The following is a 14,644-nucleotide window of genomic DNA, read 5'->3' on the forward strand; positions in this document are numbered from 1 at the left end:
TTGGAACTTTATATTCTGATATCATAATAAAACTTGAGGCTTCATTTTAAAAGTTAATCTTACTAAGAAGATAGCTCAAACTCTTATATAAGCCTAAGTGTCGGGTGGGTACGTCCGAGTATTTCAATAACTGGAACTACCCATTATATTTCGAGGTATTTTGTAAATGGAACCATTAGGTTTCTTAGAATTGCTGGAACCAAACTCAAATTCGAATCGTTGGTTCCTGTTTGGGTTCGATTCTACCCATAATATTTTTTATATAATAAATATTTTTATATACACAATTTGATAGGTATACCTAACACGCCACTATTCAACAATATTTGTACAAGGATAAAATTCAGTTACAAAATCTTTAAGAATAGCAATATCAGCAGATGTAAAATAACAATATGACTACACACACAAAGAAAGAGAGATCGATCTAATGAGCACCTGTCATCAATGCTTAACATCAGTTAAACATCGGTACTCATTATATAAATACACATACACAACAAATAATATTTCATACCCATCAAATGAGTTGAAAATGTAGTAAAAAACGGGCCTGATGTTTCACACCCACCGAATGGTTTGAAAATGTAGCTACCTTCACTCGATTTTCAACCGACAGCCTTCTGTTCACCAGTAAAATTGACTGCAAATTTTTGGAATGTTTTGGAGGAGCCGTGAATTGGTGAAACAAATGTAGTAGGGATTTTAGGAAGAAGACAATAATTTCTGGCCGAGACGGAGTACCATTTTTTTTTTTAATAAATGCATTGAAAAAAGCTACAGAAACCAACAATGAAGGTTATTTTGGCGATAATAAACTAAATCCTTTAGAATATTATCGAAGACTTTTGAGTAAGTTAAAAAGAAAAAAATATAACACATTTCCATGGCACAAAATACTTGTGCTAATTAATGGATAAAGAGACGAAGGTTGAGTCATACCCATCGTGTATAAGTTTTTCAAATATGGTTAAATGCAACAATGTAGGTAAAAAAACTTGTTTATTCGTTTGATATCGACAATTGACTTTTTTAAATTGGTTCCTTTAATCATTGTAAAAATTTCAACATAAGAAATTGTTTTTTCTGATAGTGTTCTTAGCAAAGCCAAAGAAAATCTAGATGTAAAAATACAAGGTTTCTTGAGAAAAAAATTCAAGGAAAACTATCGAATTCAAGTGAAATGACATCGTTTTATGCAACTAAAGAAAATATGCCCCCGTTTGTTTCTCATTTTTTAAAGAATGAGAATTAAAAAATAATCGTTATGGACCTCACACAAGAGATATAAATTCAAATTTGGTAACTTGATATGATGGATAACGATTTTCCTGTTTGGGTTCGATTCTACCCATAATATTTTTTATATAATAAATATTTTTATATACACAATTTGATAGGTATACCTAACACGCCACTATTCAACAATATTTGTACAAGGATAAAATTCAGTTACAAAATCTTTAAGAATAGCAATATCAGCAGATGTAAAATAACAATATGACTACACACACAAAGAAAGAGAGATCGATCTAATGAGCACCTGTCATCAATGCTTAACATCAGTTAAACATCGGTACTCATTATATAAATACACATACACAACAAATAATATTTCATACCCATCAAATGAGTTGAAAATGTAGTAAAAAACAGGCCTGATGTTTCACACCCACCGAATGGTTTGAAAATGTAGCTACCTTCACTCGATTTTCAACCGACAGCCTTCTGTTCACCAGTAAAATTGACTGCAAATTTTTGGAATGTTTTGGAGGAGCCGTGAATTGGTGAAACAAATGTAATTTTATTAGTATTATTTATTACTTTATAAGCAATTTTTTTTAATAAAAAGTGGTTTTTTTGTCTTATAAGTAATTTTTTACTTATAACTTATAAGTAAATATTTAGTTATCAAATTATTTTTTTAGAAATAATTTTTTTATTAAATAAATGCATTGAAATAAGCTACAGGAACCAACAATGAAGGTTATTTTGGCCACAATAAACTAATCGTTTAGAATATTATCAAAGACTTTTGAGTAAGTTAAAAGGAAAAAAAAATATCACACATTTCCATGGCACAAAATACTTGTGCTAATTAATGGATAAAGAGACGAGGTTGAGTCATACCCATCGCGTATAGGTTTTTCAAATATGGTTAAATGCAACAATGTAGGTAAAAAAACTTGTTTATTCGTTTGATATCGACAATTGACTTTTTTAAATTGGTTCCTTTAATCATTGTAAAATTTTCAACATAAGAAATTGTTTTTTTCTGATAGTGTTCTTAGCAAAGCCAAAGAAAATCTAGATGTAAAAATACAAGGTTTCTTGAGAAAAAAATTCAAGGAAAACTATCGAATTCAAGTGAAATGACATCGTTTTATGCAACTAAAGAAAATATGCCCCCGTTTGTTTCTCATTTTTTAAAGAATGAGAATTAAAAAATAATCGTTATGGACTTCACACAAGAGATATAAATTCAAATTTGGTAACTTGATATGATGGATAACGATTATATTTTTCATTTTAATGAGAAAATAATAAGAACCAAACAGAAGTTATATAAACTAACGATATGAGCAAAACGACTTCATTTCATTTGGTCAACATGAGCAATACCGACCACCGAGCCATAGGAGCCTATATAGTGGTTAGAGAGCAACCTTCTCATGCAAACAATACTTTTGACTAATAGATGTAATGTCCCCGTTAGAGTGGTCATTTTGATACTGATAGCAAGTTTTGTCTTATCTTCGTGAGTTATCTAAATTAAAATCTTTATAATTAAGTTTGAAAATAAATAAAGATACATGTAAATACAATTTATCTAGAGGCTTGTTTGGGAGCTTTGGGTACCCATTATGGAGTTTTTAAAAATATCGATTTTGAAATTTTACGAGAGATTAAATTTTGAGTTACTTTTAATTGCAGATTCTAAAACAATCTAACCCATGCTTAAAACATTATTGTATGGATTTTATTTTTTTAATTATAAATGATATTTTATTTATAAGTTATTTTTTACATATAAGTTAATTTTTTAAATTAAAAGTGAAATATTTACTTGTGATTAAAATTTTAAGTTATAAGTAATTTTTATACTTTTAAATAATTTTTATACATAAGTGATTTTTTAAATATAAGTATTTTTTATATTTTATAAGTGCATTTTTTTTATCTTATTAGTATTATTTATTACTTTATAAGCAATTTTTTTTAATAAAAAGTGGTTTTTTTGTCTTATAAGTAATTTTTTACTTATAACTTATAAGTAAATATTTAGTTATCAAATTATTTTTTTAGAAATAATTTTTTTATTATTGTATTTTTAGTTACAAGTTAATTACAAACAAAATACGTGGGTAGAAAATAATTTTTTATGGATAATAAATTTGGAAGAGAATTCCGGAATTGTCAAAATTTGCTGATTTGGTGGATTGAAAAATATTGTTAATTACACCACCAAGTTTGGATGTTAGTGTACAAAGAAACTATCAAGTATCGATTTTCCCAAACTTTCATAAATGGTGTTATCAAACATTGATCAAAATCTATGAAAATAAATTACAAACAAGCCTTAAAATAAATTGCATATAATTAAATGATTCTTTAGTTGAATTTTATTTATTAAAAAGTTGGTCAAATTTCAATTTTCATTACAAAACTAGTTTCTCATAATTTTTTTTCATCTCACATTTCATGAATCACATTGGTTTCTATTAGTTTTTATTAACTTTTAGCAGCAACAAAATATAAGTATGTCTTTGATAAACTTTTATTTATTCAAAAATTGATCAAATTTCGTTTCTAAACACATATTTAGCCCGTTTGATTATCATTTTTTGCCACAAAAATAAACAATATGATCGTTATTCATAACATCAAGCCATCATATTTGACTTTCTATCTCTTGTATGGATCTGATAACGACTATATTTTTCATTCTCGTTCTTACACAAATGGATACCAAATGAAGCCTTAATTAAATTCACAACCTTTATCCAACACTATCCAATTTTTCAGAGCACATCTCGTTTATCAACTCACTTTTAACATCTTAGAGTATCTTCAAGAGAATTTTTAATCATTCCAACAACATTTTTATCTACAGCACTTTAATTTTACTACTCTCAACGTGTATTTATTATTAATTTTTATATATTTTATTTTTACTAACTTCCTTCCAAATTATTTTGTTTCCCTCTATTTCCTTTGTTTATATTGTATGATTGAGCTCCTGTTTGTCATCCATTTTTTCACATTCTTTTCTATTATTTTTTCTATAATACCCATTTTCAACTACACATTCTTCATTAAAATAATATTACACGTAAATCAAAATTTTTTTTTTAATCACATATTTCAACATCAATCACTATTCCACAATACATTCTTTCCAAATAATGGGTGACAAACACACCTTGAATAAGTGCCTGCTTGAGCTCCATTCTTTTACATTCTTTCTTATTATTTTTTGGAAAATGTCGAAGTGCCCGAATTTTGGTGATTGAATGGGTGACCGACCCTCACATAGAGTGTGGACTCTGAGTGAATAAAATAATGCCCAACCCCCGAGGTGTGGGTGTTTGGTCATCCTTCATGTCAATTATTATGTTTGTATAGCATGGTCCTTATTTTTTCTACAATAGTCATTTTCAATTACACATTATTTACTAAAATAATATTACACGTAAATAAAAAAAATTTCTTTTCTTAACCACTTATTCTCCATCAATCACTATTCCATAATATAATTACTTCAAATTAATGGGGCTTAAAACGAGGCCTAAATACATGGAGAATTGAAAATTATAATACTTTGAATACATTTAATTTTGAATAATGCAACTTGTACTCAATCAATTATACAATAATTTAGGTATAGATGATGTGTAAAAAAGAGAGTACCTATAATTTTTTTTTTACTTGATTGAAAAAATTCTCATCCATTGAATTATGTATACAAAATAATAATAATAATAATAAAAAATGACCCCAGGGACATAATCCAGTGGTACAAAGGACAAGAGTGATATTAGCTCAGACTTTGCTGGCAGTCGCAGTGTGGTAGTTCGATACCTGAAACATGAAATTGGACTTCTTGTAGGCGTACTGTACAGATAGCTCTTGTTCCTTTGCCTGTTGGAACATATCCCGCGATTTACCTCCCTCACAAAGCTCTAGGGGCAGAGCGGTAGGAGCCCTCAAGGTTGGAGTTCATATTTTGTTTATTTCTTTATTTTTTTAAGGCTAATTAGCACAAAACGTCCCTACCTTTGGAGATTTTTGTGGATAACGTCCCTACCTTTCGTTTTTTGGCGAAGAACGTCCCTACCTTTACAATTTTTTGCTCAGAACGTCCTTCTGTCAATTCCCCGTTAAAATGTTCCGTTAAATCAAATAAAATGGATCTTTTCTTTTTAAAATGCAGGGGTAAGATCGTCCATTCAACATTTTCTTCACTGTGTAATCTCTCCCACCTCTTTCTTCTTCAAATGTTCAAGAAAAACTAGAGTAACATGAAAAAAAAACGTGAACAATATTATTTCATTCAATAAATTAGGGAAAATGACGCGAGAATGACTGCATTTCTAGTAGAAAATATTCACGACTGCTGTAATACTGATTGTTCAAAACATTTTGGAATGCTATATGAAAAGAATGAATATGTGGTTTATAAAAATGAGATGTTCATCCTCATTTTGTGCTTATGAACGGTGTAAATAAGAGGTAAAGTGAGAAGGCCAATCAAAGTATAATTTTGTAAATGGACAATAAATGTGATGGAGTGGAGAAGATGATGAAATATGAACGTGTTTTCTCCCCCATTTTAGCATAAAATTGAATTGGTGATAACAATCCCTACCTTGATATTGTCTTTGCGAAAAACATCCCTACCCTTACAATGTCTCTGCACAAAATCCCTACCTTTACATTTTATTTGCACAAAACATCCCTACCTTTACCTTTGTTAAAAATTGTGCAAACCATCCCCACGTATCTGGAGCCAAACAACCTGTCTAAACTGCAGCCAAATACAATTCTGTTTATCCTTGCAATTGAATGTCCATAATACCTAGTTCGAACACAGCAAAATCAATACTCAACATCCAAGTTCAATAACAAAATGCAATAAAATCAGCACTCAACAACCAAGCTCAATAACCAAACTAAGTAAACTGAGTATTTGACAATAATTAAAGATTGCTCATTTCTAGATATCCAGTTTGGAGAAGAGAAAAAAGTTTCATAATCAGAAAGTGCCTATCTCTATCCAGCTGTTCAAAATTATACACCTCTTATTTACACCCTTCGTAAGCACAAAATGAGGATGGACATCTCATTTTTATTAATCACATATTCATTATTTTCATATAGCATTCCAAAATGTTTTGAACAACCAGTATTACAGCAGTTATGAATATTTTCTACTAGAAATGCAATCATTCTCACGTCATTTTTCCTAATTTATTGAATGAAATAATATTGTTCAAGTTTTTTTTTTTCCCTCGTTTTTTCTCATTTTTTGAATGAAAAAATAATGTTCAAAAAATTTTTTTTCATGTTACTTTACTTTTTCTTGAACATTTGAAGAAGAAAGAGGTGGGAGAGATTACGCGGTGAAGAAAATATTGGATGGACGATCTTACCCCTGCATTTTAAAAAGGAAAGATCAATTTTATTTGATTTAACGGAACATTTTTAACGGGGAATTGATAGAAGGACGTTCTGCACAAAAAATGGTAAAGGTAGGGACGTTATCCACAAAAATCTCCAAAGGTATGAATGTTTTGTACTAATTAACCTTTTTTTAATGTATACAAATTTATTACGTACGTGTAGGCTAAGACATTCTTTACTCACTCTACAATCTACATAGCTCTTGCAGATGCTCTAAGCTGTATATCCCTTTCAGCACTTGAATACTATTCGCAGGCGTGATCGTCCTCGCTCAATAAGTCTCTCTTAGTGAAAACCCCCGTAATTTGATTCAACCCTATTTTTGGAATCAACTTTGCTAAATCCTGACGCGTACTTAGGTCGATGGCTGGTTTAATTTTTGATTCTCTGTTTGTTCGTTCGATCAATTGATCGATTGAATAGGGTTTCGAAGCTTTTTTTGTGTTTCGAAATCTCCATGTCAAACCCATCAAGGTCTCATGTCAGTATAACCCTAGGGCGCGGTGCGCAGGTAATTAATATTCAGTACTTTTTTGTACTTTTACCTTTTATTTATCTGGCCAATGTAAAAGGATTTCTTTATTTTCTTATTGGAAGGACTATTATGTGCTATTATATGTATTGAAATTACTATTAGGTTGTAAATGCGTTGTTGATGAACAAATGAAACGGATAATGCAGGTGTTTTTCATGTAAATTTGGCAATTGAGAAACAATTTTTTTTTTTCAATTGGAATGGACTATTATGTGCTATTATAGTATTTATATATGTATATTTATATGGTGATTGAAGATCAAATAAGGTGGAGAAAAGGATAAAACTGGTGTTTCTTGATTTAGCAATCTTGGATTTATTTAGGGCTGTTTTCATTTATACTAAATTTAGTTACTTGGACGGTATGGAAAGGGGTAATCGAAGAGTTTACACTCTAAAGCTTTACACACATAAGTAGTTCTGTACATATATTGATATTTTGGTTTCTGCAGCTGGTGAAACGGTCAGGGCTTATGGTGGATAGTTCTTTTGCTGATTCACAGCCAGCTGTTGGAAGCAAACGATCCGTTAGAGATAGGCTGGGAAGTAATGTGGATTTATCTCTTCAAGTCAACAAGCGGTATATATTTTTGGTTTCTTTTATCGTCTTCTTGTTGTTATGAAGTTGTTTTGTGTTTGAATACTTGTCTTAGTTTCAGGGGTTTAGCTTTTTCATTTTTTTCTTTTCCCATAAATATTCATATCCCAAATATGTATAACTACAAGTACTGAACATAAGTTGCTGCTGAAGTTATTCTGATTCCACATGATGTTAGACATTATTCATTAGTTCTAATGGGGTTAGGTGATTTACAGTATGGAAGAAAAAGTTAAAATAGTAAGATTATATTCTAGAAGATGTATATTTATGGATCCTGTTCTATCTTTCTCAGAATGCGGGGAGATGGCAGTACTGCTAATGCTGTGGACGGTAACAGACTCTTCTTGAGTCCTTAAAAAGTTTTATATAATTTAAAAGTTGAGTCTTCAACTAGCTTATCATTTGTTAATCTTTGGTGTCTTATATGAAAAAAGACATTTATCTGAACAGAGATGACCTCCGATTCAAAATCATGAAAAAGAAAATTATTAAGCAGAAGCAAAGTCATAAAATCGAGCAAAATGAGATAGACCTTCGCAACTTTTTGTCAAGGCCTGCTCAATCTTCAACAAATAGCATAGTTACCCGGGAGCCCATGTCTAAGCCAAAGGATACAGGACTGCAGTATCCAGAGCTCAGGTATAGTAGACAGCATTTCCAGGAGCCAAAAGATGGTACGCAACTAACCTCTGTAACCAGGGATTCTAGACAACACCTACCCGAAGCTAGGGATCAGCACGTGCCTAATCCAAGGGAAACCTGTGTTCCTAAAGCCAGGGAAGTCAAACACGGCATGCATGATGCCAGACATCAACTCTATGAGCCAAGAATTTCAAGCATTACGGCGCATATGCCTGGCACGAGAACTGTGAATGATGTTCCCACAGTGGACTCAGTAATAAATTCTTATTCTCCCTGGACTATGGACCGTTTAAGGCAAAGGTCACCAGGTGAATTTTTGGGAAGTTCCCGAGTTCTCTCACCACCCAGGAGAGAGGAAGAATTACAGAGAAGGCGTCCAGTTAGGACATATGATGACGGCAGAATGAGCATGTATACGAGCAAAGATGTTTTTAACTTTTCAAGCTCCATGAATTCTGCACCTCTCATGGCAAAAGTGGTTCCATCTCCTGGACTTTCAAAGACCTTGACACAAATGGTTGCCCCACTTACTCTACCTGGCAGTGATGTAAAGAGGAGTGCATATGCAGTACAGACTACTCTCCTCTCTGCTTTTTCTTCCTATCGTGTTACATGGAGAACTAGTTTGTGCCAACTGCTGTGTGCATTTTTTTTCTCTTTTGTCTTTATATGAATAATGTATGACTTAGGTGGTTGGTCATGTTTGCATAGGCTTAAGAAGTCTACTGTTCATAAGAGAGAGTGATGCAATCTCATTAAAACATTTTAGAAGAGCAAGGGGTAGACCAAAAGCAGCATGGCCTGATGTTGCTGCCAAGAATCCAGTTGCTTTGGATCTTGTTGATATTTATAGCAATGACGCTACCCCTAAATTTATTGGGATAAGACTATGTTACTTGTTTGTATATGTGCTCTATGAAATGTAAAATTTGATAGTAATCTTATTTGGAAGTTATAAAATTGCTTATAAGTTTAGGAGCATGCTCCCACCTTAGGATTAGGATCTGCTAGATAACGTACTTAGGAAGAAAGGTTTACATGAACACGAGTTTCACTTTGTATAAAGTGTTTACCAATTTGAGTAGTGTTGTCCATTTGGAAAGATAAGTCAGTACTATATGCGTTTTACCTCTTTGAACATCATGAATTAATTTGCTTATCTCCTAGTCAATTATGATGTCATCAGGTATATATTCATTTGGAAGTGCCTTATGTTGGCTACCCTTGTCTTGCTTTAGAAACCTTTTGGGACATTTGGGAACCTATATGGAACATAAATTGGTCAACTTCAAGTATACTAGGAATAAGGCATAGGGCGTTATTAATATTTGTCGTATATAGAAATAGGTGCATTGTTGCATATGGGATGTTAACAGGCCACTACTAGCCACAAATTGGTTCACATGTACTGACGTTTAAATTCAATCAGTTAAGAGCAAGATAAAGATGGAAAAAAGGTTTCAATATTCAATGTGGGGTCTCTCTTTCCTACTTTATTCTCCATTATTGCCTCTCTGAAAAATTAATATTAAGCATGTTCAAATTACCACTGTTTATTTATTTATTTTCTAAATACCACCCTATGGCAGAATTTTTATTATTAATGCAGTAAAAGGAAATATAAAACTTTGAAGGGGGAACATAAAGCCTGACCTCCAGCTATATGGAAAAAATGCTAATAACTTAGCCAGACTGAGAGACATATAATATGTGGTAAAAAAAATGTATTCTATGCTTTGTGACCGTACCACGCTCCTTTCATCATGCGTCACGATCCCATTGTTTAACCATAGCTGTGTCATTAATGTTATTTGAGTAGAGATGGTGCTTACATCATTTCAATGACTGTTAGAAGATTTTTGTTTTGTCTTTAAAATTTCTATTGAAAGGCTCCTCATCAGTAGCTACAATGGGATATTAATATTTGGGCTCTTTCCATTAGTTGCTACTGTGGGATTTATCATGAATTTTATGAATTTCTTATATGGAAGACTGATTGTTTCTACATTTATCCAAAATCCTCTGAAGTGAAAAATTAGATGTTTCTTTTTACGTATTTAGTACGAAGTTAGTGAATTCCTGGAACTTGATTTGTGTGGTACCACAATCCAGTTTCCCATTCCACCAATCATCTAAATTCCCCGTCCTAACTTGATTTCTTCATGATCTCATAGCGTGACCAATTTTTTTAGTCTGTAATATAGTGAAATTTGTTTACCTGTCAGTATTGAATCATTCGACACTGCATTTATTACAAGATCCTTAAAAAGTGCGTGTCAAACCTTTTTGTGTTATCTGCATTTCCCATGTTTCCATAATTGACTTGACTATAATTTTTACAGGTGAATGATCAACTTACTGTCGACAGCTTTTTGCAATCTCTGGACCTGGAAAAGTATGCAATTTACTTTAAGGCTGAGGAAGTATGTGACTTATGGTGTTCCTTCCAGATTTTTTAACTTGCAATGCATAATCCTTCTTTTCTTTTGATGTTAAATTCCAGGGCTTACAACCCTACAGTCAGTCTTGAGTTCTACAATTAGAAACATGTGTAAGACAAGAATTGTTGAGAGTTGAAAAAAGGAAATAAAAGGGTGAAAAATTGAAATGAGAGGGTATCAATTTTTAGACAGGAATCAGGAGTAAATTTGACATGAATTATGTACTTGATCATTAATTTACTCTTTTGGTTATTCACATGGTATCCAAAATTTTAAGGCATTTTTTTTGTCCTCCGTTGAATGTGGAAAATAGAGGATATTTGCATTGGTTAATTGGGTTTTTGATACATTCTGCAGGTGGATATGTATGCTTTGAGACAGATGGGTGACAGTGATCTGAAAGAATTGGGAATACCTATGGTAATCAGCTTTGTGAACCACTGACTGTCTTTGTTACGTTTGTATGTACAAATATCCATTCATATCCCATCAAATATACTAGTGGCCAGTAGATGAGGTTGGCTCATAAAAATGTATACAAGAGGCTTTGTGGCTACTATTGACAACTGAATATGTATCCTTATGGTTGTACATTTTACTTGGATGGTTGAATGTGCAAGTAGTTAGGCTCTGAAGTGGTGGATGGTACTAAGTTTAGTTGGTTAAGATGGCTAGTCAATCTTTATGTTTCTTGTTTTGGAAATCTAGATGCTATGAACCATTGGCATGTGACACGGACATGACATTGATACTCAGACATGTGCTTTACAGGGGGAAAAAAATATAGGGCATGGAAACATTGGGCATTTGTCTATTTAAAATTCTTTTAGATTATACATTTTTTATGTTATATCTTTATTTTTTTACCTTTATAATTTCCTATAAAATCAATATTCTTTTTTAGCTTTACTTTTTGGACGTGTCCTGAAGTGTACAAGGTGTGGACATGCCTCAGGACAATCTCTTCCCTTTAATGTTGTCATTCCCAACAATCATAATCTTAATCTCAGGTTTTCATCTTTAGATTCTCACTTACAGAAGGTGCACAATTTGCAGGGTCCGAGGAAGAAGATCTTACTTTCCCTGCTGCCTCGTTCCAAACGACTATGATAAGTATATTCCTACGGGCGAGATTCATATGGAGCATTACTGCCATTAATGTGAACTAAGGAACTTGAAAGATATTCTGCTGCAGTAGGCTTTTGTAATTTCTCTTGCTTCTGGTTGGAAGGTCGCGCCATTAAAGTTTTAATGATGGTATTTTGTAGTTGGTATTTTTGTTGTGCCATGTGGAAATGTTTCATTTTCCGATACAGAACCTTTTCCTAGTATGCGCATTTTGTTTTGAATGCATACGGTTGCTTCCGCATTTTGAATCATGGTACTTGGATTTTTGGAAACTTGATACATAGTGACTGGAAAATCTTGTGGCATTATGTCAATTTTATACAAGGCCTGATTAATTGTGTAGTCCAAAAAGTAATGTGATGTATAAGGTTTCTTTGAATTGAGTTTTATCTGGCTGCAGTTTTTTAGGGCAAGGTTAATTTCACGATAATGAGAATTGGGCTATGTTTTAAGTTTTGTTGACATTCATGATTATGAATTTATGGTATAATATGGTCTTATAATATTGGCAATTAAAGTGGTCATGGCATTTTTGTGAATGTTGGTAGAGAAACTTCGATAGGTCAGAGTTTTATATGATCATGTGGTAGGACAGTCCACTCAATTGATAATACGTAGTTATTTGTGTTATAATTAAATTTTGCTCTATTTCTCTCTCTTATTTTTTAAAATCATCGATTCGAATGGTGACACATTTTTAATGTCAAATTTAATTTTACTCGATTTCTCTCGTTTTCCAACGACTTTAGTTTTTACTCTTGTATATTTCTTATTAATTATGCAGAAGTTCTACAATTATTTTGAAATTATTATTTGAGTAAATGGTCCTATCGCGTGGACATATATTTACCAAAATAGAGTAAAAAATTAAATCGACATAATGGACATTTATCGTCATGAGTGGGTAATTTTTTATATATGTGTTCATCAAAATCCAATTGTGTCTACCTATATTTCATGAATTCAAATCTTAAATTGGACTTTGATTAATTGAAAAGATTCATGAATTTAAATCTTAAATTGGACTTTGATTAATAGAAAAGATTCTTGAACAATCTTGATTCTTTTTCAATATTTTATTTAGTTTATACTTTATTGTCATATCATATTAAAATGACAAAAATTGTTAGACTCAATGAAGCATCAAGTTTTCTAACCAAAAATCAAGTGATGGGCAAATGGCCAACTGTAATGAGATTTATGGTTCGTTTGATTACAAGCATGTAATTTGCATGAAAAGAAAATAAATTTTAGGCAATTCAATTGTCTAGAACTTATTTGTATGAAAATTAGTAATTAAATGTGTTTAATTGATTTAGTTTTAAAAATATTATACTTGTCATTTTTTATTGGAAAGTAGATGAAAGAGAGTGGATAAATAAGATAGAGAAATTAAAGTAAATTACCTGAAAAATAAAAACTACTTCTCTCTAAAGAAAATATTTTCCTTTTTTTTTAAAGAAAATATGGTCACGTAATCAAAAGTTTGAAAATATTTTTCATTGAAAAAATTGTTAATTAAACACTCCAAAAGTAATAATTTGGATGGAAAAATGACATTTTTCATAAAAAAATAAAATAAAGTCAATTAAACACACTTTTAATTCTTTAATAAGCTCCGTTGTTATAAAATTCAACCCAAAGTCAGTTGGATTGATCCATAAATTAGTTAAATTAATCGGGTCGATTATTTAAATTAACCAAAAAGACATTGATCCATGAAAAAATTAAATCAATTCGGTATCGAGAATTTTGCCCTAGTGATGCTAAAACAACGTTGTTTTTCAGTAATAAAAATCATGTTTTATACAAACTTGATATTTGACTTTTGATTTATGAAAAGTTCGTAATCTCTCACATTTTATATGAAATGGTTGTTATCGTTTAATTGTAATAATTGAAGATATATAAAATCAAAATTAGCATGTTAGTTAAACCATCGACCCGACAATTAAATCAATAATTCAATAACCCATTTCTTTACTTGTGTCAACGTTGATGAGGACGTCCATTTTATTTATTTTTTAGTTGGACTATTATTTATGTTTTCGACTCTTATTTATATAATTGGACTTGTATAAGTGGTTTGGCCCAAGTCAGTTCTCTTTAGAGTTTTTAAAGGTTTTGTTTTGTTATTTAAATTTAGCCTCTCATGAAATTGAAACAGTTGATGAATAAATAAATTATTTTGGTAGCTTGTGATGAAATTTCTCTCTTTTTTACTTTCTTCTACTTCTTTTGTTGATCCTCTTCTTCCACCGTTCTTCCCTTAATTCCCTCTTTTTTCATAAATCTGTGCCATTCTCCATTAATTTTCCAATTTATCTTGTATCAAATTTGGTATTAGGGCTAAACTTGGGTAATATTACTTCATCTAAATCCATCAAGTTTGCTTCAATTATTTTCCAAAAACTTTTCCACCCACCATCACAAAATCACGCACATGCCATGTCTATAATTGTGAATCATTGATCCGTTTCTCCAAAACCCTAGAGCAGCACAAAGAAAGAATCTGTTGTGGTAGCAGCTTCTTCTTTTTCCAATATGTTCCTTAGTCAAAAAGAGTGAAAAAAAAAATCGAGTAAAAAAAAAAAAAGTAAAAAAAAAAAAAAA

The 14,644-nt window shown here is 31.4% G+C and overlaps 1 protein-coding gene across 1 annotated transcript; it reads left to right on the forward strand.

The window, feature by feature from the left end:
* The first annotated feature begins 6,854 nt into the window (after positions 1 to 6,854).
* LOC111376228 lies at positions 6,855 to 12,461 on the forward strand. The gene is made up of 7 exons (XM_022999180.1): positions 6,855 to 7,195; positions 7,672 to 7,799; positions 8,113 to 8,150; positions 8,255 to 9,030; positions 10,805 to 10,885; positions 11,261 to 11,323; positions 11,960 to 12,461. The coding sequence occupies exons 1-7, from the start codon at positions 7,142 to 7,144 to the stop codon at positions 12,011 to 12,013; spliced, it is 1,194 nt and encodes a 397-aa protein (XP_022854948.1). The 5' UTR covers positions 6,855 to 7,141; the 3' UTR covers positions 12,014 to 12,461.
* Positions 12,462 to 14,644: the final 2,183 nt, after the last annotated feature.

This window comes from Olea europaea, unplaced genomic scaffold (genome assembly GCF_002742605.1).
Source record: "Olea europaea var. sylvestris unplaced genomic scaffold, O_europaea_v1 scaffold1474, whole genome shotgun sequence".
NCBI classification, from domain to species: domain Eukaryota; kingdom Viridiplantae; phylum Streptophyta; class Magnoliopsida; order Lamiales; family Oleaceae; genus Olea; species Olea europaea.